Below are 24,293 nucleotides of genomic sequence, written 5' to 3' on the forward strand. Positions count from 1 at the left end.
GAACAGACAACACTAAATAAGAGATGTTTGGTAACTTTTAAATTTTATATTAGTTTGATTGTAATCGGCCATTTCATTTTCTGATAAAGATGTATAAGGTGTTCTTTAGAAACTTGAAAATTGTCTTATACACTTACATTTATAGTTTTTTTCAAATTTATATGTTTGAAAATACCCTCAATTTAAAACTTTTTATACAAGATTTAGTAAATCCATCATAAAACTCATAAGACATGAAACTCAAAAAGACAGAACATTGGTACTTTATTAGTTAAAGTCTTATGAAAACAACTATGAAACCGTATTTTTATTGCGTTCATAAATATGGGTTCTGTGGAAATTCTCTTAAAATTGATTCTATGACAGCAATAAACATTAATTTTATGTTTGTATTTATTTGATCTTAACAAATAAAGCACACAAATTTTTATCTCTTTTGATGTAATTTTTACAACTTATATTTTCTTTATCTATGATTTTTGTGGAATTTTATATAACATTTTCTAACTACTGTTTGAAAATGATGACCTTGAATAAATGTATTTTCGAAAATGTTTCATGTTGGGTTGAAACCAGTTGATTAGCAGTTTTTAGTGACACTTGTATGATGATTGCAGTAACCAGCTTGTGGTGGTGAGAGGAGGGCGGGAGGTGCCTCTGCAAGGCCTCACTGCGGGAAGGATGGAGACCAAGATCTGCAGTTGGCCAACCCTGGATGATGCCCTAGGCCTGACATTCTGTGTCAATTCTCTTCTGCCCAATTCTTCTCTTGTCCTTGACTCTCCAATGGTTATATTCAACGGCCCTCTCAACGTGGAGATTACTCTGGACAAGTCGGACCCCTCAACTCAAGTCTACACACTTGAGTACAAGATGAGTGAATCGGAGGTGAGTTTCTCCTAATCGAGTGTCTCTGTTTACATTCCTATAGAGTAAAATATATACAAATATTGTCTTACTATTTTAAAAATGTTGAGATAAAAATTATTGTTTTACATTTACAAGCAATAACTACAAGTCCACCATCAATGAAAGTAAAATACAGCAGTGTTTTCAACATGTTAGTCAAGAAAAGCAATATTTAATTAGTTCAACTATATTTGTTTTTGTCAGAATAACAATTTTTTCATGTATGTTTAAATTTCAAAATTTCTAATAGAAAATAGTTAAATCACTCTCCTTGGATTCAAAACATTTACCTTGTATTACATTGCATTAACAAAAGATAATATTTTAAACAGGAAATCTATAAAATAACTACCTCTACAGACAACTGACATTTAAACAGTTATTACTATGAAAGGAGGAACATTTACTATCTGTTCTAAAACAGACCTTGCTTGCTTACTCAGGTTAAATATCAATAGCTTGGTAAAATTATGTTATAGGTAAGCAACAAAACTCCATGCAAAATGAAATGCAGAAGTCGATTTAAAAAAACTCAAAATGAACAATGTTGTAATGCTATATAAAAATATTGACAGAATCTCAAACAAGCAGAACCAGCTTAACCATTTTTGTACGTCTATTAACCCAGATGTACTGGTACTACTAAACATGGACTGAATAACAGCACAATTAAGCAGACTTGTTTAATTGAATACGACCTTCAGTAGAATTGCTCGCATCAAAGGAGGTGTTGCTATTTACAAACGCACAAGTTTTGTCACCGAAGTTGAAAGTCTCAGTATTGAAAACCTTAGTGAGGAGCTAATCTGTAAAATAGCGGATATTAAAGTAAGCACAACAAATAGAAAGCACCTTTACATTCTTGGAGTGTATTGTCCACCCTGTACATCTATAAGCAAAGCCTTAACTATTCTATTCCTTCTCTAAATAAGATACCTCACAATAATGGTGGTATCTGCCTGGTTTGAGATATCAAAATAAATAGCTTAGACAGTGCAAGCAAGGAAAAAAATAGTTTTTTATGACTTCATTGCTTTGTATAAGATATCCAAATTGAACCATCTACCAACAAGAATCTCCAACACGTCTAGCTCATTTATTGATGTGGTCTACACCAACCTAGATCCAATTATATGTAATGTCGACATACTCTGCTCAGGCCTCTCAGATCATGCAGGATAACTCGCCACACTAAATAATCTGACCCAGCAGAACAAACTAACCACATCAACAAGAAGACATCTAAATGCAGGAAAACTCTTTAGCCTAAAGGATTTATTTGCGCTACAGACCTGGAAAAAAAGGACCAAATCAGGAATCAGGAAGCTGAAGAAGCCTATTCAGAGTTCATCTGCACATTTGTATAAGTTCTTGATATAACTTGTCCCTTAAAAACAACAGATATGCATATCTAAAAATTGAAACTTATAAAACATCCATTACCATGAAGCTGAAGAAGTAAAAATTGTATTTATGAAAGCAGAAGAAAAGTATTCTCTAAGCAAAAGCCAGTAGATAAATTGTACTTTATAATTAGAAAGCCTGTGATTTAAAGTTAAGAGATCTCAGGAGAAGGCCAATAAAGACCATATAAATTCAAATAGCATCAAGACAAAAGTTATCAGGGTTGTATTAAACCCAATAAAACATTCAGAGACATAGCAGCTTAACATAGGAATTATAACAAAAATTAACAACCTAAAAAGTACCTACTCGCTACTTTTCATTTGACAAATGTGGACAAAGTACTCAAAATTATTCAATCCCTAAAATCTTCTTCTTCAGCTAGAATAGATGAAGTGTAATCAATAATAGTAATAACTGATCAAGAATTGTGTTTTCCACTAAGTAGCTTTATTATCAAATCTTTGACTCAGGGGGTCTTCCCTTCAAAATTTAAAACATCAAAAGTCTATCCTTTACATAAAAAAGGTAACAAACATAAACTATATAATTTCAGACATATTCCTAAATATGAAGAGTGAAATAGACAACCGAGCATTGTCACTGATAAAATAGTTTCAAAAGTTGATGAGAAATCCTCCAAATTACAATAAAATGGCTCTTGCTTAGTTTTCTACAGATTTAAAAATCATGAAGTAATGTGACATAAATTTGAATATCACCTAAAAATTTTATCAGAAACCACAAGAATCAAATAATGGTTGTATCACAAAATTTCTGGAATAGGTTAATAAATACAGTAACTCATATTTAAATGAATTGTAAATTAGGTTAAACATATGTACTGCAACACTAAAATGCAGTCTATGAAGTAAGAACTCAGTTTCCCCAAAAAATTAAAGAAAATGCACGCAAACAATATCAGCAAAGACATTTACAGCAATGGACACTGTTTTAAAAAGCAGAAAAGGTGTGCTCTTGTCAATTTCTTTGAATGTAGCACAATAATAAACTCTGAGAGGTATTATCAACCTTAGGAAACTTAAGGAGAGCAATCCAGAACAAGTATTGAGCTAAGTTAACAACATAAATAAACAAATCATCGCTCTGATAAATGCCTAAATTAGTATGAATTGAATGTTTAATAACACAGTTGAACATTCAGTTCTTTGTGTACATCAATACATATCAGTCAGTAATAAGTTAACAATTAAGAATAACAAATTTAAGACTTTTAAATTGACCTAATATAACAAAATCACAAATATCATATATAACACAAAATGTTTAGAAAAAGCAACAAAAAATAACAATAAACAACATAAAGGAGCAATTTGACCTGCTGCATCACATCGGAATCTAACTGAAGGCCTTCTGTATACTTTAAATAAACTTTAAATTATTTAAAACTATTTTTATTTGTAATATACTAAGAAAGAGAATTAAATAATTTTTGACTAAAGTAAAATAGAGAATTTTTGAATAGAGATAATCAGAATTTGTTATTACAAGGTTTTTCTTGTGTCTTGTATTGTAAAAGTAATATAAAACATCAAAATCACTTTTGTATGGAGATCATGTTGAACAGTAGTATTTAAGTGCCCCTTTCAAACACATGCTCATCTCAACTTTCTCTAAAATCATGGAGAAAATTGTTCTGGAACAGCTCTCAAACTATCTTGACCAGAACAATGTGCTGACCAACCAGCAGCATGGATTCCTGAAAGGCAAATCGACGGCAACCTGATACAACTAGTCGAATACATCATAGACAAACTAGAGGAAGGCTTCATCGTTAACAGCCTTTTTCTGGATTTTAGCAAGGCCTTTGATTGTCTCAGCCACAACTGCCTACTACAAAAGCTTCAAACAATAGGCATAGTAGGGAAATCAGCAGAATGATTTCAGAGCTACCTAATAAATAGGAAACATCAAGTGGAACTACAATATACATCTAAAAATATATTACAGAAATATCAATCTGAACCCATCAGTATACAAAGAGGAGTTCCCCAAGGCTCTGTTTTGGGCCCAATGCTATTCCTCTTACTAACAAATGATCTCCCTGCCCACCTGCAAGATAGCTGCCAGACTGTTATGTTTGCAGACGACACTGTCGTAACTCTTGCACGAAAAGATAAGGAACAACTCTTATCTAGCACTGAAGAGGCTTTCACTGCGACCAACGAGTACTGTTCTTCCAACCACCTAGTCCTGAACAAATCTAAAACGGTACAGTTAGGCTTCACTACTAAGAGCAAGGAAGCAAACATTATGGCACTGCCTGGCCTGGAAGCCAGGAAAAATACTAAACACCTTGGTATCTTAATCGATTCCAACCTAAATTGGAAACCCCACATCGACCAATTGTGCAAGAAATTGAGCTCTGGGATATATGTTATTCGCAGACTAAGTCAAGTAAGCAACTCAGAAATAGCAAGAACTGCTTACTTTGCTCTTCTGGAATCTCATCTGAGATACGGCATAGCTACATGGGGGGAACTGCCTCTTCTAACCTAGAAAAGGTCCTCATCCGACAAAAAAAAGCGGTCAGACACCTAACAGGACTTGGCTACCGGGACAGCTGCAGAACGGCCTTTGTTGAGCTAAAAATTCTTACCGTTGTGGCAATCTACATACAAGAAGTCATCCTCCACACAATCTCAACTTCGCAGCTCAGAAACTAAGATGTCCACAAGTACGGAACAAGGAGCTCTACAGACTTTGTCTTGCCACCCCACCACTTGACACTCTACAGCAAGAAATCCACTTACGCTGGAGCCAAGTTCTTCAACCTATTGCCAGATGACATGAAGAACCACAACCCCCAACAGCTGAAGCGGCATCTAAAGGACTGGCTGCTGAAAAGACCTTTCTACTCCATAGAAGAATATTTAAGATGGAAGGACTTCTCAGACTATACCTGACTTTGTTCCACAGCTCACGGACGATACTATACTACTTTCTCATTTCTCTGTAACAGTTGTGACACCATACTGATCTCCAAGATTATGCAAATAAAGATATTGTCTATTGTCTAATGTTTTCCTATACTTTATATTTAATATGCCAAAATGAAATCTACTATTCTATTTGGACAACGTTTCTAATTTGATGAATTACATGCATATAACTTCTTGAGGATTATAAACAATTGATGTTAAAGAAAGGAATAAAATTGTGTTATCTACTAGCAAATTTATTGGAATGAATTCAAACTATGTCTAACAAATAAACTTATGTTTGGTCGTTTATCAAAGTGTAATATGGAAACAGTACTTTACATAAATATGAAATGTAATATAACATTTTACTTGCTTTAAAATTATTTCACAAAAGAGTCCATATTCAATACAAGAAGATATCTATTAATTTGTTTTGAAAGAGTTGGTGTGATGTAACCTCAAATCTTACACATGAATCGATAAATATTTTTTATATGTATACCAATATACCAAATTCATACCAACTTTGTATGACAGTAAATTCATTAACATAATTAGTGAGCTGTAGAAATGTGCATGATAGGAAAGTAGCAGTATGAGCCATTTGACAATGACTTTCTTGTTTTATGTATTTCTGTGTTAATCCTGTTATTATTATATTTTGTTATCAGGATAAACGAGTTTTGAGTGTTGTATTTGATACTCCCCAACTCCACAGTGAAGAGAGGGTTGAAAGCACTACTCAATTGGGATAAAGATGGTCCGAATGTCACTTTAGAGTTTCAAACAACACGCACACGACTGAGAGCTCAAGGTATTTTTACACAATCAAGTATTAATATTTTTGTTTGCCATTATCAAAACAAAACATTCTCATTAAATTGAATGCAATGAACTAAATCCAATGTCTTCAACAAAAAGTTTTGTTTCTGTCTATACGTGATACAGAAATGGGAATTTCATATTTTGTCAAATAACTAGCAACTCTTTTCCAAATCACAACTACTGGAGTTTGACTAAAATATTTCTAGAAATGGTCTCTTTACCACTAAATATCATGTTAAAGTATGAAAAAATGTGAATGTTGCCATAATGGGGATTGCTCATTTTTTGCTCAGTTTTATAAAACCAGGATTTTATATTGTGACTACAAAACACATTTTTGCAAGTAGATTTGCATTTGGCTTTGAATGGATTTTTCCTAATGTGTCATAAAGTGGGGGTTAATATTTATTTTATAGTGTTTACTGGCTTTCTGGTTTTCAAAGACTAATTTGTAAAAAGAGACAAAAATAGAAAAAAAATATGTCAAAACACATTTTGAGGTATGTAATGGAATTATACTTTATATTATTATTAATCAAACAGTCACATTAGGAATGTTTAATTGATTTTCTAACATGAAAAAATAAATTTCTGTATGTCCATTACTTTTAAAAGTCATTATAAAATGGCGTTTGATGCAGTTCTTTAATGTTATGTGTCACTAGAAGGAGTTACCATTTAGGAATTTTGAGTTACAACCTACCTCCTGTTTATTTTGGAAAGAGGAGCAAAATAAAAATTTATAAACACAACATTCTAAAAAACACCCCTAAGTGTTTTGATTGTGTATTAATTATTTTAAAACGATTTAAAATGATATTACATTATTTCCTTTTCCTTATGATTAAAACTACTATCGAACATATGTGTAGGTCTGTTCCCACAGACTATAGTATAAATACACATCACATATTCTCTGGGAATAATTGGTGTGGCATTTTGTAATAACCTTAAATTTACATACCAATGTATAACTACATGTTTTGTTACATTTTGAGCTTTTTAAAGGAATTTAACACTTACGTGCATTAAATATATTAAATTCTGTTGCTAAGGACCAAATGATGCACGTTTGCAGTACTGAACATTTTATAATTATGGTGATTTCAAGGTAAATGTTATGAAGTTCTGATTCAATTTATAAATATAAATTATACATCAGCTTTGCTACAATGGGTAAAAATTGTACTAGATTAAGGATTAAAGATAACAAAGAGGTTCTAATAAAATGTATAATTGAACATTTTCTATATAAAGTATGTGTAATATATATATATATATATATATATATATATATATATATTTTTTTTTTTTTTTTTTTTTTTTTTTTACAGTACTACACAACTAACCCAAAGACTCCATATACTTTGTTAGCAGACGTTAAAATCTACTGCTCATGGAACTAAGTGTCATTATAAAAATAATAGGAAACTGACATAAAAATGTCCATTTATCTTGTAATTTTTTTAGGCCTACTTCTCATGGTATTTATTGAAACAAAATGGCACATACAGACTAATCAGATTGTTCTTGCTTTCCTTACAAGTAGAAAATTTGAAGAAAGTATCTTTTCTCTCTTGTTGTTCAACTTGGCAAAGGTGGCATCTAAATAACTTTGTCAACTCAACTGATAAATCACTTGCTGATGTGCTAGTATGGATAGGACTTTTGAGAAGATCAACTTGAATGTCCCAAAGTCTAGATTTGGTCTGTAATAGAATAAACAACAGTTTTACCAATACTGGTGTGAGGTTACTAATTGTCAGATCCATTGTACCAAGTGACTCACTGGCACGACAGACATCCATGTAGACTAGAATATACTGTTTCAATGTTTAACATAGACTAGTGTTTTAGAACATTCTATTGAATGACAAGAGGATAACGCCACAAATTGTTGTCGGAAGACTATTTTAATGAAACCACGCCCCACAAGGGTGTTGCTGCAGTCTTTGGATAGAGTCCATTCACACCACAATTGAACCACACACTTGCAGTACTAGTCCATAATTTTGGATTTTTTAAAATATGGTGTTTTAATGGTGGAAATTACAAATACCACTGACGTATTGGCTCATATATGTGTCTCAAGAACTATTAAATTTGAGAACTTTAAATTTTACAAGTCTATTATGAGCTGTTTTTCTAAGAAAGTGACAGTCCTGGGTAGGTTAAATAAATATTTTGTTCCTAAAATTTTAGATATAGTAAAGGAGCTTTCATATATTATTTACTGTATATAAAATTAAAAACTAATAAACCAGAAATGTTATGTTTATGATGCTTAAAACATAAACATATGTGAGAGAAAAATAATATCAATGAAATTTGTTTAAATCTCATTAAAATGTGAATTTTTATATGTTACAGCTGAATTTATTTAGATCTTATTGGTAGATTATGTAGTGGCAGTACCGCATTTCCCTATAGGCCCACTAGGCCCAGGCCTAGGGCGCAAAATTTTAGGGGGCGCATAAATTTTAAAGTACACAAAAGAAAAAAGTTGCGGCGGCGGGTGGTGTTGGCGCTCGGCGGGGCGGGTGGCCAAGGTCAACTAGGTCCGGGGTACGATGTTGACTCATTCATTGGTTCATTGCTTTTATTTATTCAAAACACTCCTATATATATATATATACTATTGTAATTATCTTTCATCAAAATTACGTAATTAAGAAATTTACTGGATTTCTATGTCAGTGTAATCAGAGTCCTCTTGGGAGGGGGGGGGGGCGCTCTTTGGTCTGTAGGCCTAGGGGCGCCGAATTTGTAAATGCGGCCCTGTGTAGTGGTTACATATGTAAAAAGGTTTTTAGTAATCTAGTGCTTAAGAATGATTTTTAAGTTTAATCAATTTTTTACAGGGTTCTACCGAAATACAGAAGAGGAAATCTCACTTTCATTTTGGTTGGATATGAATGGAAATAAGCACATTGATTTGGAAGTCGCTTTATACGTCAAGCCTAGCAAATATGGAGTAACATATGAACCTCATCTGCAATTTTTCATCACCAATAAGCGAATAGCTGACCTTTCGGGTTAGAAATTATAGTATACAACATTATTATCTACTCTTAGTTAGAAAAATATATAGTCTTCATTTCAATGGCTTTATAATCCTGTTTTGTATGCTAACTATATTGTTAAACTAAACATATTTAAACCTTTTTTTATTTATAAGATTTTTAATTTAAAATGTGAATATTTAATTATTTTATCAACTATTTAAGATTCCCTTCATTATATAGATGATATTTCTCTTTCTATTTCTGAATTATCCAATCTATAAATATATATTAACTAACTGATCTCAGGTTATTATAAATTTGGAAAATTAAAATCCAACCTACAGCAATGAAATACACAATTATGATACTAGAGTGTATACCATATATCAGCTGTATGCTACACTATCAGTACACTGAGTAACTAAAAAGACGAAGAGGATAGTACATATAAAGAAAGCTAAACAGATGTTTAACAGACTGGTCCTATTACAGCCTAACAGATGTTTTCGTAGCAGCTAATAACCTATTATTATTTCATTGAACTTACAAATTGAATACACAATTCAGTGACAAATAATTTTTTAATTTTGAATTCACGTACACAACACACACATTATGATGTACTTTTTAAATATTTTTATGCCATTGTATTTCTCTATGAAATTAAAAGTAAGGGTTGTGATTCATTGATTGATTTAATTTTGTTTTTGCTACTGTTCATAAATGATTTTAAATGCTATGTTATTATTTAATACTCTATCATGCTTTATTGCAGGTACGTTAAAGTGGGTGATGAAAAATGCCCTGTCTCAGTGTGAAATAAAGCTTGACTTCCGAACAAACCGGTTCAACACATCAATAACAGGATATGTCAGAACAAATAATGCCTCTGTATCAACAAACTTGAAGCTAGACTACAAATTTGTAAATTCCACAGCAGAATATGTGAGACTAGAAGCAATGCTTGGTGATAGATCTTCAAGACAAATATCTAAATTGTATGGTAGAGTCCAACTTCATTCTTCAACATATTCTCAAATAAATACACTACTTCATCTCAACATCCAAGTAAGTTTTAGTTTAGAATCATTATACAATACTGTACAGCAAGTTAAAATGTTTTAAGCTTTATAGTATATGTTGACTAAACACCAAATTCAGATGCCAATTTACGTATAACTTTCATTAATTAATTTATTATAATTACATAAGTTATAATTTAGCATGTTACGATAAAACAATCATACTGAACGCTTCCCATATTTTTTTTAATATATGGATAAGTTAAACACCCACTTGTGGTATAAATGTGGTGATATCTGTTTGAAAAATTGGACTGACTCCTAGAATCTGGAATCATGTTCATCTGAAGAGATCAAAAAAGTCAGTGACGAAGAAGCTCAAATGCACTCTTTACATAGTTTCGACATCAGGGAAACCTAGACTACAAAATATCATGTAATCTAGATGAAGAGGTACTCTCATTGTCTCATCAGGTGCACAATTGAGTGCAATTCGATGTTTAGACACAATGCATGGTGGAGCAAGCGATTTTTCTACAAATAACGTAGCTATGGAAGGGTTGATTCTATGAAAATGTAGAGTTTAGTTCCAGTATAGTTAAGTTTTGAGGCTGTTTCTTCATAGTTCCAGATATTTTGTGGATTTCAGCTCTCATTCTCACCAGCATCCACGGATCAAAGATTTATCGTCCAGTTAAAAGGAAGTTTGCCATACAACGTATATACAATGTCGCTGAAATAAAAAAGATTTTGATTTTCTAACTAAGAAAATTATTTGGGGTAATTTGCGATGTTAAGAAGGAAGTGTTTATGATTAGGGCTATTAAGACTATATCTTCTAAATAAGGTTGTGTCAATGAAAAAGGTTAGTCAGCAACATTTATTCCAGGCTCAGTTTCAGTGTATAACAGAATGGTATAGTAAATTATTATTATTAGATCTGAAGGCTAAGATTTATGTATTAGTGTACACCCTCCTGTACTTCAGTATGACTTTAAAGTACTATCTTTTCATTACATCACCTCATGGATAAGGTACATAGTTGTATATGTAAAAAACAACACCACCAACACAAATTAAAACCATTACAAACATTGCACATCTCTTCAAACACAAAATTCAGCTGATAACATTGATCATCTACTACATTTCTCCAGCAACATATTTTTCTCTCTCTAACATTGCAATGTTGAAAATTGTGCCATTTAGCCAAAAAGTGACTCTGTAGGCATCTAAGTGTGGAACGGTTAATTATAGGACTGATTTAAGGCAATTTACTGTTTGACAATGAATTTGGAAGAGTACTTGGGGCCTAAATAATTAATACCAGAAGTATGAGCTACAGTTACAAACCAATACACTGTGCCAGGACGTTGAGGGAGAGGGGCAGTCAACTTGGATAATAGCTTCTACCACACTTTTCAGCAGGCAACTTCACCACACGGAGTCTGGAAGGCAACAGACCTAGCTAACCCCAAACTGCACAATTTAAAGACTGTAATCATCAGAACTAAAACAGTGACTAGAAACTTCCAGAAATGAGGTTAGCTTCCAGAGTTGGCAGATGACATGACCAACTGTAGCTAAGATCAGGCAAAAGGCTTGGTACCGTACTGCTGAAGATCCGACCACCGGCCAACAAAATAAAAGTGGCAGATGCAACAAATTCCACTTTGCTGGGATACATATGTTAAAACAATATAATTGCCTTAAAACTTGGCAGCCATTCTGTGAAAAATGGAATTAAATTTGAGTAATGTGACATTATACCAATATATATGTGCTAAATAATCCAAACAAGTAACCAACTGTAAGTAGATGTCTGTGTAAGATTATTTGGTTTGTAATCTTTATAAATTAACCAACTGGAAAAGTTGAATATTTAAGTAACTTAATATCAATCCCAAAAGGGTTTATTTCTAGTGTCTTTATACCTTTCAGTTGAGCATAAACTGTAAAGAACATTGTGCTATTTATAACTGGACAATCTCATGGATGGCCAGGAGGAGCACATCACTATTTGAAAATGTTGAGACATTGATATAAAAAGGTTGGTCCAATTTACTGTGGAGGATGGCTATTTGAATGGGTAAAACAGGAGGGAGTACTGTCCCCTACCTGCTTTTGAGTGGAAGAAGATGGAACAAGGCTGGCCTCCTATTCTCCCAAAGTTACATGATTTATATATATTGTTTGCTCCTCATGGTGAATGTTACATGGGATTTAGATAGGAAGCTGCTCATATACCCAACCATTTCCTATCTTGAATCCTGTCACTTTGTAAGCAGAGCAAGGGTCCTTTAAAGACTAAGTACAATGAGAGGTTTCCTAAGCTTATTACCCTAAAAAAGTCTGATCAATGAAGAATGAAACCTCTATTTACAAGAGAGAAGTGTATTTTTGGATTTTCATTATGAGACAACTAGAGGAATTGCAATACTCTGCATTTGTTTCAAAGGACATATGAAATTTGATGTGACCACCATGACTTCTTGACATCACTGTGTCATGTGAGCGAAAGTCTGACACATGATAACCACCTCGGCACTGGATGTGCAAATGTTGTTAGGCAATTGACCCAAGCATTGGCTTATCCATGATTTGAGTGTGGAGGGCCCATCAATTAAAATTTCATGAGGAGTAGGGTTAAATGATTGACATTGCCTTTTGAGTATCATGTACTAAGTATTGAAAATATTATTTACTTTTTCAGCCACTATATGTCCCTGACATATACTTAAAAGTACATGAAGCTATTTCCCTAAATACCATTTTATATTGGGTGATGTGATCTAAAGAAAATATTTACTTTTCCTAGCCGTATATGATTGGCAGTGATTTCTAGAAATACCTTGGAATCGAATTTTAACAGTAATTAAACTTCCTAAGCTTAACACATGCAATACATTTCGACCAAGCAGGCAATGGATAATGCTAGACTAAATTTAGTTGATGTCTGATTTTATTTCAATGGACTTCTATGATATTTGTAAATATGAATATAATAACAAGGACAAGAAAACGTAATAAAAAAATGTACAAGTTAAAATTGTAAGTACTCCGAATGTCTTCATTCCGAATCTTCAGAATGTCACAATTAAACGTGTGAGCCCACCATACTGCATACACATTGCTGAACTGATCTAAGTTTAAATCGGTCTTAGGGTTGAGTAAAAGTAGCTAATACAAATTTGAAAATAATCAATATAATATAAAGATCTCTTCATCAGGTATGAGACAATTAATAGTACATGTACTTAAAACTTACAACATGCAGCAATGAACTGCCAATGAAATAACAAAAGAAAGGAATCATACCCGAAAACTGTTTGGAGTCAAGACAGGAGAAAATTAACCCAGGCGATGTCATGCACAGAATGCAAGTCACGAGCATGAGAAGTCGAGAGCTCAAGTACACATCACACCAGAGTCCCACTTTCACCTGTGCTAGTATGAGGTATGTTTGTGCTCTTGACTTCTTGTGCTCAAAACTTGTGCTCGTGGCTTACATTCTGTGCAGTGGCACCCCTGGGTTCATTTTCTCATGTCTGGACTACAAGCAGTTTTTGGGTATGTTTCCTTTCTTTTCTTTCTTTAGTGGCAGTCCATTGCTGCATGTTGCATCAAGTACATGAATACATTGTCTCATATTAATTGTCTCACACCTGAGGAGGAGGGTAGATTTCAATTCTTGAAACGTAGTGTTATACATTTTGTAACATATAATGATGATTGAAAAATTTTCTGAAACTGTTTCAGACGGTAACAAAGTTTTCCCTGATCTGCGTTTAACAGATGACTGTGGCAGATGCCTTACAGTCTAGAGGCAGGTTATGAGATGTCGGTCTCACTCAGTATACACTAGCCATAAAAGTGTAAAAACTTTTTCGGTACATATTTTTTAAAATTTATAGAAGACTTTTTATGATCTGTAGCCATGCATTTATAATAATAACTATGTAAATAATGTGTTACAAGCTATTATAATGTGTTATGAGGAAGTTTCTCCTCTTTGAAAGAATTTCTCTGTTTCAGAAAGGTTACAGACACTTGGACTGTAAAATGGTGTTGAAAACTAATCCACTTGTAAGAGATGACAGCCATAAGCTTATAATCAGGTCTGAGTTATATTACAAGACTCACAATGGTAGCAGGGCTGATTTGGAGATTGAGATTAAGAAAGCTGATGATGATATTGATCTCAAGTTTTCTGTTATGACTCATCAGACTTCTGGGGCGATTTCTCTCACTTCCATCATCCGCTACTCTACAGGTTTATTGAACTACTTATTTATCGTAACACTTTTATATTTCATATTTGTTATCTTTGTATGTAAATGTCTTCTTTCCATTGTAAATATAACTTTATGATATTATTAAGAATCAACTACTGTATGGTTTGTTAGCTGTAGATAAACTCATTTCTGAATAGCTTTATTTACAAGATTATTTATTTATATGATTTAATGTATCAAACTATTGTTTGTTTTGAGATAAACTTAAATACATATACAACATTGATAGAGACAATTCTATCCCTAAATATATATCTAAATAGATTCCAGCCACATTGAAAGGATAACTATTCTTTCAACAGGGGAAAAATCAACAATAATGTAATGAAATCTCTTCTTTAAACTTGCTAAATGTAATTTTTAAAACGGATTAAAATATTGAATTTGTACATAAGTAATTAGGAGGCATTCTAGAATGTACTGAACTAGATCTGGGCAGCCACTTGTAAACTGGGATATTGGTGGAAAGGATCTGAAAGAAGAATAGATTCTACCCTATCTCTCTGACATCACTTTGCCCACTAATACATACACTGCACTAATACCACAACTGATATGAATACAATGTCAATTACACATAAAATAATAGTTTTAGTAGTTGTTGTTGTTTATTGCTATTGAGTTATTTTTAAGTGGAGTCAAGTTCAACTCTGATATGGTTGTATTGGTGAGCCAAACAGAGTTATAAAAACATTACCTGTTTATACATACCTCCTCCCCTACTTCTACTGCTAATACTCTTGCACAACTGTTTACTTCACTCATTAAAGGTATGCCATCTCTATGCTTGTTATTCGTGTAGGCCAGGCAGGACTGAAATCCGACTTATGAAACCCACTGATACTTTATCTTCATAGTGCTACTAACCCTTGCAGTTGCTTGAAAGTCTGCTAGATTCCTCCCATGTTCACTTTCTGTACATTTAAAAATAAAAGTGATAAGTTTGTTGAAACCTTGGATTTAATTATCTAGGTATAGTAATACAAAGTTTCCTTATTACCATAAGACTATATTTTTTGCATTGTGGTGAACATTGTATTTGGCTGTATTATACGAGTATAACAGTCTGTAATGGTTTTGGTGAATTGTAATTTAAATTAAATTTTCATGGATTGCAACATTTGTTTGTATGAGTTGGAAACAATTTGTTTTGCCATTAAAATCTCATCTTTAATATTAGATAAATTTTTAAATGTTATAATTTGTATTGTAACAATTATTTTAAACATATAACATATATAGTCTATACAGGTATTTTTTAACAAAAATTGTGGTGAAGAATTATTTTGTTATCCAGATTACTGTTTCTGTTTCATTGCAACCTAGTTATATATACCAATTCTTTAAGTAACTGCTAACCTAAAGTACTGTTTTTGGCCCTTTAGTCCTTCCCCAATGGGTTAACAAAACAATGCATTAAAACTAATGTTTTAAGGACTTTGTGCCAATAAAACATCTAAAGGGCACCAGCTGAAATGTGTTTTGGTCTGTACTACATCAGTTTCCTGCCTGTAAATTGAGAAACCAGTCTGATTCTTTTGTAGAGATTATAATTGTATCACTTTTTCACATTTTTTCAGCATTGCATTTGACCACTGTCATTTTATTGTTTCTAGATAAGGAAATAAGTATAACGTTTGATTTGGCAATGCCAAAGGGAGACTTGTTTCTGATTGAAAGCAACTTCAAAGTTAAAATTCCAAACACAGTTGATGCTATGATGATCCATGCTCATGCTCATGAAAAGGATCAAAACGTGTATGATGTAAGTTCCTTAATAGAATGTGTCTTTTACCAAAAATGTTTTACATTATTTTTCACTGTTTGAGAAAGAGTAGACGTATAGAAGACTTACTGGTGTAATGAGGTTTGCCTGAGCTATAAAGCCTCATACATGAATCTTTAACTATACTCAACTACTTACGAGTTAATTCTATAATAACTAGGTTAATGATTACTCACTAGCCATGACTTTGTTCTTGGATTAAAATATATTTGTGTTCTAAAGGCACTTTTTAGGACTAAAAGAATGCCTATATAATTCTAAAGCTCTATATCCTATTCTCACTATGATATCCCATAAATACAATAATCCAGATCATAATCAATTTCCTGCTGAGAGATTGGTCCTTTATCTACCAGCATTGTCTAAATAAAAAGTATTATCTATGCAATACAAAGTCATTAATTGTTTATTCTTTGTGCAATAAACATTGATCAAGCAAATTTTATTGTATCGGAGAAACAAAATATTAATGAAGATGTTTTCATTATATAAGTATCGAATAAGAATATTAAATATTCAGTCTCTACTATGATCCTGAAACTAAAAGATGTATTGTCACACTAGATAACAGAGTAAATAATTTCTAAACATATAGTATATTCAATCTGAAAATAAACTTAATATTGGTGTTTATGTGGTGTACAAAATTATGTTTAGTAATAATTATAAAATAGAATTTATGATAAATAATATATGTATGCATTGGTTGATAGCTGGATGTTCTGGCAGTGTGGTTCAGTGGCCACAACGTTACAATAAGAGGCTCATATGAGGACAAATCTACGTTATTGGATTCAATACACACAATGAAACTTGTGGGCAAATCTCAACTCTTCCAAGACATTTCGTTTACAGGGAGATTGCATGTTGGGAACAAGGATTACAAGACTGATATCAAGGTATTCATGCAACTCGTGTATATTATTACAGTTCTATATAATAGTATAAAATGTTAATATACATGCAACCATAACATATATTTCGTAATATTACATTATTTATTCTCGTTTGAAGGAGTAAGAATATTGAGTTCTTCATGTCAAGTTTATTTTTAATGGTAGAGTATTTTTATGAATGAAAGCACATTACCATTATTCAATGTAACCAAGAACAAAATCATTTAGTTCCAGCAGCTGCAATCTTTTCCAAGTGGTTGAATAGCTTGTATACAGAAGAATACAGGCAAGGTAAAGAAAAGAACAATTTTAACCAACTGGAAACTTCATCTTATTGTGGAGGTGGGACCTTTTGAAGATAAAAAAAGGTCAAGACAATCAACACACAAGTTGTGCATTGGTACACAGGCACCTTTACTAAGAATTTACACAAACTAAACACACCAAGAAACTGAACACATCGCTTCACAACACAAGCACATCTTCACAAAATTAAGCTTTACACTTATAACAGAGTAGGGGCTGATAGAAAATAGCATTTGAAATTTCTATATTACTTTTTTAGCAAATGATTACTATTATTAAAATAATACAGTATTACTATAATGGCTCTTACTTTAACTTTCTTACCAAATGAATTTAAACTCATTTTACTATGTAGCCTCTGTAAGCCTGACTTCTGTTTATTATGCTTTACAAGATCTATTTGTGTTGCAACATGAAAATACGCATTGGACACCGAATGGGCGAGCACTGACCCTGACCATCAAGGTTGGCAGCCCCTTTGTCAGGGTATGCAGAAGGCAATGCGTAGGTACATAGAGTATAGGGAAATTTAGGTTTCATTGGTTAAAATAAAATAAATAAACTACGAAAGTAGCAGTATTTGATAAAAGTGTCTAAAATTGTTCTAGTAATTACGTTTTGGTTGCTTAATTTTATGTTAATAAGTAAGGTTTAAGATTGTCCACAGTAGTTTGTAAGCAAATAAAGTGATAAGACTACAGAGGCCGAATACCAATTCTCAGTGTCATAAAATTAGTGACTGATAATAGTGTAGGATGGACGAGTATATTCCTACTATTTTATACGATACATGAAGTGTAATGTTGTAGAGGGAATAAAGATATTTTCATTTCATTTCATAGTGGTGTAGTCAGTCTTTGTCTAACAACTAGCACTTGCTCATTCTACTCTCACTACTCAGTAGCATCGTAGTGCAGTAGCTCTCTACATGTTGTTAGGTTTGTTCTGTCAGCAAATAAATTAAAGTGTATTAAGTGGTTTTAATACAGTGGTAGTGAACAGTGTACAGTTTTCCGTAACCAATATATAATGATAAAACTATTGATTGTTTTTCATCAAACAAGCACCATGCACGTCTTCGACTCAGACCGAGTATCTGGGAAATACGGAAATAATAAGTGATGATATTGGTAAAATTTTTGAATGTCTGTTTTCTACTTGTTATAGTCTTGAGCTTTCTAGTAAACAACTGCAAGAACTACATATCAAAGTTTTATTTGCAGTAGATGAACCAAATGATAACTTTTCTATTCCCTACTAGATTAGTAGGTACAAAAACAGTTACGCTTCCAAAAAAACTAGTTGAAACAATTTACCTTGTTACTTATTCTAAATTGGCTGATGGCGCTTACATTTTTTTTTCTCAGATAGATGTCGAGAGGAAAAACAGGTTGAGAAACACAAAAATGCCCTTAAGCCTATAATTGAAATAATTATTTTTTGTGGGGAGCAAGAGTTGCAATGAACATAATTGTTGTAACTATGATCCGATTGTATTAGAGAAGTCCAAGTCTAAAGACTAAAAACTCAGGGCTCTTTTAAGGTTTAAAGCTAATGCAGGGATGAGAAACTAAGAAAGCATTTGATCAACAGACCTAAATTGCAACTTACATTAGTCCTACTATACAAAATGAAATATAATAACCAGCATAATCCAGGACACTGTTGTTAGAAATACCCATAATGCTGGAGCATTGACTTTAATGACAGACAAAATGCTGGACATGTCAAGCATTGCACAAATGTCTTTATTTCTTCGTTTATTAATTCTGGAAAATCCTTGAGCACCCTTATTATAACCTTGACTCGCCCCTCTGTGACCATTTTTCATTCGCGCCTATGAAAGAATCACTGGGAGGAAAACGATGGGAGAGCAATGAAGTTGAGGAGCAGATGCGCAGTTGGCTTAAACTTGCCCTCAAACTTTCTAGGACCAGGGAATTCTGAAACTTCCAAATCAGTGGAAAAAGTGTGTAGATCACAGTATTGGAAAATGGTAAAAAGACAATAAGTGTTTAAGGTTCTAAAATAAAGGTAAAAAAATGAATTACCGTTTTTTATTTAATTTACGCAGATTCGAATGCTGCTTCTGACCACATTGATGAAATAGATTGTCTATCAATTTACTTTGAACACGAGACATATTCCTCACTTGTTGAAGTGGAGTATCTTCTGTTGTGCTAGAAATGAAAAAAATGAGAATTTTTTAAAACATCCATCAATTACTGAGTGTCTTGACAAGTGTGACGGATAGTTTTTCCCACATATATTTTGTTTGTTGAAAGTGTTAGGGACACTTCCTGTGTTGACATGTACTGCTGAAAGTCCTTCTCTACGTTTAAACAGTGGAATGAGTGATATACTGTACTTGCATTGCTGTCTCTCCACAACGAGAAAATATCAGTTTCTCCAAAGCAATTACTAGATATCATGGCTCAGTCATGAAAAATTTGACTTTTGTAAAAACTCTTATATATTATCATTTATAATTTTTACTGTGTTTTACAGACAATAATATAATCTTGAAAAAAAAAATTACATTACATAAGTCTAATCAATTTCAGTTATTAATCCTGCACAGCCTCCTAAAGCAGTGCCTCCACAATTATGAATTTTAATTAAGTTTCAAAAATTTGAATATTTCCTGGGAAAGTCCCCATTTTGTCTTGACCCCCTCCCCCAAATTTTTTCCTGTCTATGTTCTTGATAAGCTGCTTAAGATTTTGTATGAACACATTACCGGATTGTTACAGAAATATTCAGTGAAAAATGATTAACCCAACATTACAAACTTTTATCATTATCTTGTTTAGCCAGAGAAACAAAGATGTGTATGTGTGTGTTAACCCTTGTGTTGGTAAAGTTATAAATTGCAACAAATTAAACATCATCAACTAATTATGCCATAACTCTAATAATCGTGACTTAAGATGGATTACAATCCGCAGATTCCGTCCTTTCTATTGTTGTATTCACTTTTAAGTGTGTGTGTGTGTATGTGTGTGTGTGTACCTTCAATAAAAAAGAAAAATGAAACAAAACAATTCTCTATATTTCGTCTAAAATAAGACATTTTCAAGAGATATAAATAGAATATAAGACACATTAACAAAAATAATAAACAAAAGGAATAATATGTTCATAAGTATATTTAAGATGGTTTAGATCAATTGTGAGAGAACAGATTAAAGTAGAATAGTGAACTAAACAGTTTTCCCCAACATATCAACCCTTTTTAAATGTTTTCACAGAGTTTTAAGTACAGGGTGTGTAAAATACATCGGTCTGAAATTGGAATCTTGATATTTCCTGGCCTGGCGTAGAAATATGAAACAGCGAGTGCAATAGATTCTTGGGAAACACTTTGGACCACTTGTACAATTTTTTATCTAATTTCCTCGATATTCTGAGTTTTGGTTTTATAGACATTTTCTTTAATGTGACCCCAAGCGAAAAAATCAGGAGGTGACAATCAGGGGATCTTGCGTACCACTCGATTTTACCCCTTCTACCAATCCATCGATTTGGAAATATTTCATTCAAATAAGCAAGGACATGTAATCCATAATGTGGAAACCAAACTTGATCGAGATTGTCAAAAACTTGGTGAATCGCCGGAACAATCTGTTCTTCAAGCATCCTTTGATAACCATTAGCATTAAGATTTCCATTAATGAAAAATGGTCCTAAGAACTGACCTCCTACGATCCCAAGCCATACATTCAACTTTTCTGGATGTTGTGTATGTTGTTTCCTCATCCAGTGAGGATTGATACTAGACCAATAATGATAATTGTGCCGGTTGACGTTACCGTTTAACATAAAAGTCGCTTCGTCAGAGAAAACAATACTATTCAGTCCAATCATGTTGTTGTCTATGTTCGTCATCATAAGTTCGCAAAACTCTACCCTATGATCAGTGTCATCTTCTGACAGTTCTTGGACTAAATGAATTTTATACACTTTTTAATGGTTCTGATGCAAACTCTAAGGACCGATCTTTTAGATATACCAACAGTTTGAGAGATCAAAGTTGTTGAAACATGAGGATCTTGCACTACAGATTGTAAAATATCCAATGAAAGATCCTCGTTTCAAGCTGATCTTGGCCTTCCAGGTTTGGGACGGTTATTAACACTGCCAGTTTCTTCAAAACGTTGAACCGTTTTATAAACAACAAACCGATTTTGATACAGGGTTGCGATCTGGGAAGGTGTCGTTAAACAAATTTTTTACCTCTTCGTAAGATTTAATTTAATCGCCAAAACCATGTATCATTAGTAAAGTAATACGCTCACTTTCACTTAGCTCCATTGTCATTGGAAACAATTCTTGACTTGAAGAAGACTTGCACAATACTGAAGGACTGCTGAGTTACAACTACATATCAAAGAGCAGTCAGGTATCAGGGTAACTGATAAGGCTTAAGTTGGGTTTTCCCAAAACAAGTAAGATCAGACTAACATTATGGCTTACGGTTATTAGACTCCCAAGGTATTTTGGTTTTCTAAAAGCAAATTCAATCAAACAATGTATGTTTTTTTTTAATTTTAACAAATACAAGGTAATAATATAAGGATACAATAATTTATAAAAATGTGAGAGTTCAGATCTTCTTGGTGAATTGGTTAAGAAGATAAAAGTGTGTACTATGCAAACAATTCAAATAAGCGCCTTTTTGTTATGGGATAAGATACACACCTCTAGTTTTTACCATTTGTCTTCTTTTAACAAGACCTTTCTAATGAGGTATCATGTGATAGGGCGTGCCACATGAAATTTTGGGGTAACCCCCCATATCCCCCATTTTGGAAAAAGGGAAAAAGTCCCAAAGGTCATTAAAAAGCACATTTTTTAGTTATTATAGTGTGCTGAATTTGGTATTTGTAGAGGATGCAATTCCAGGGATATACAGCCGTTTGCACACTTTTGCCCAATCCTGTATAATACGTTTTTTATATTTAAAATCTTTAGAATCAAAACCAGACTTACAGATGTTGGCACACTCTGTAATTAAAAATTGGTGAAAACATTTTAAAACTATGTACAAAAATTATTTATTAGAGAAAATGTTCACTTTCTGATTTTGTGATGATATAAATCACACGTCCTAAGCTAGAAATGCTTTGTATTTGGTTTGATTAATAGTATACATATACTCATATTATCAGTATCTAGATTTGATTTTGTCAACAGGTATTTTATAATAATGTGGCGTACGGTTTCAAGATTCATCACCAATCTCAAAACCCATATTTAATGGTGTCTAATGGGGAGTTAAGTTTTGGTCCAAGCTCTTACTCTGTGGTCAACTTCATTGATATGGTGACGCGCCAAGCATCAATGGAGCTTCATCTGGACAAGTGAGTGAGCAAATTTATTTACATATTAAACAGATTATGTATAAGTTATATGTAAAAACTGTGGAAAATGGTTTTAGGATTTTAATTGAACAAATAGATTTTGATAAAGAAATATCCTAAAGTAGTTGCTTTCTATTGTGTTTGTGATTTTATTCTAACATTCTTAGGGCAATCCCAATATAAGGTTGTGATTTTACATGAATGTATGTAACTAGACCCAATCTGCTCTCGAAAATAAATAAATGTTTTACTGGTTTTAAAATAATGGATACTTTAATATTTATTGTTTCATTTAGAAAATCCAAAGTATTTGAAAAATAAAAAAGACTCATTCATTGCTCATTGAAAAATAAAAATTTTAATATCTCAATTTTCAAAGCAAATTAAATATTTTGTATTGTACGATTTGAGATTTTTCTTAAATCCATAAAAGTACACTTTAAATTCGTACACAGGAGTAGTGTTTTAAAGTTCTAGATATCTTTACTTTATTCATAGACATAACATTTGGAATAACTACTACTTTAAATTTAGTCATTTGATTTTACATCAACAGAGAGACATGAAGTTGTAATGGTTTTTAATTAAATTGACCACAAAGGATTTTGAATGTATTTTTTTTAAACTACTCAGCATTGAGAATTAAATATTTTATTCTCACAAATTTCAAATATACACATGAGTTCATAATTTTAATTTGCTGTTCTTTTGATAAACAATCCAATATTCTTCATACTGAAATGGCAACCAATAATATTGGAAATCCAAGTTTATAAACACATTAGGAAAAAACAAAACATATGAGGCAGTTTTTACTAAACAAAGTTTAAAACATTATACCACTTGACTGTAAGACACACAAACGATAAACTGAACATGTGTTAATCATAATAATCTATAATACAATAAAGAATTTTTCTAGTGACAATTATAGAGTTTTAAAATGTTGCAAACTGCGGTCAACATGAACAGACTTCTGGTAGAAGAAGGATTAACCATAAAATTGCACCTATTGTGTTTCATATGACTCTCAGAGAACCCGACTTGTTCTAAGCAATTAAAAGCTCAACAAGAACTCCATGCTATGAAATAATCAAGTAACTTGATAGTGATGGTGCACAACAGGAAGATAAAGTTATTGACCTTGGCACTGTGCTTCTGAGACAGAACAAGCCTAGTAATTGGATATTTTGAGATTAGCCACCTTTGCAGCATGCAAACAACTTAACAGAAGAACTCCACTTGTCACCTGAGTGACAGCGACCTATGAGTTGTATCAGACCATATTGGACTTACAGCATCCTTATTTAGTTTTAATGTTCTGTTCCTGTGACATTTTCCAACTAGCATCTGATGAAACCACAGCCATTGTGTCACATACAGAGACACACCATTTAATGTGACCTTGAATTTAGTGACAACTTTATATTAAATCGCATTCTTGTTGGGAGGCAACTGATTCAAATATGAGTAAACTGAACATAACCCCAATCTAGGATCCCAACAGGCTGTCTCTAAGTTCAAACTGTCCATTGAA

The 24,293-nt window shown here is 32.7% G+C and overlaps 1 protein-coding gene across 1 annotated transcript in view; it reads left to right on the top strand.

Moving 5' to 3' along the window:
• Nucleotides 1–24,293, top strand: part of LOC124369463 — a 215,147-nt gene that overhangs the window by 71,176 nt on the left and 119,678 nt on the right. Inside the window, 10 exon segments of the mRNA XM_046827471.1 lie at nt 618–888; nt 4,285–4,731; nt 5,930–5,962; nt 5,964–6,072; nt 8,945–9,118; nt 9,864–10,156; nt 14,146–14,383; nt 16,022–16,170; nt 16,905–17,090; nt 22,590–22,756. Of these exon segments, the coding sequence (XP_046683427.1) occupies nt 618–888; nt 4,285–4,731; nt 5,930–5,962; nt 5,964–6,072; nt 8,945–9,118; nt 9,864–10,156; nt 14,146–14,383; nt 16,022–16,170; nt 16,905–17,090; nt 22,590–22,756 (2,067 nt within the window).

This window comes from Homalodisca vitripennis, chromosome X, assembly GCF_021130785.1.
Source record: "Homalodisca vitripennis isolate AUS2020 chromosome X, UT_GWSS_2.1, whole genome shotgun sequence".
Taxonomy (NCBI): Eukaryota; Metazoa; Arthropoda; class Insecta; order Hemiptera; family Cicadellidae; genus Homalodisca; species Homalodisca vitripennis.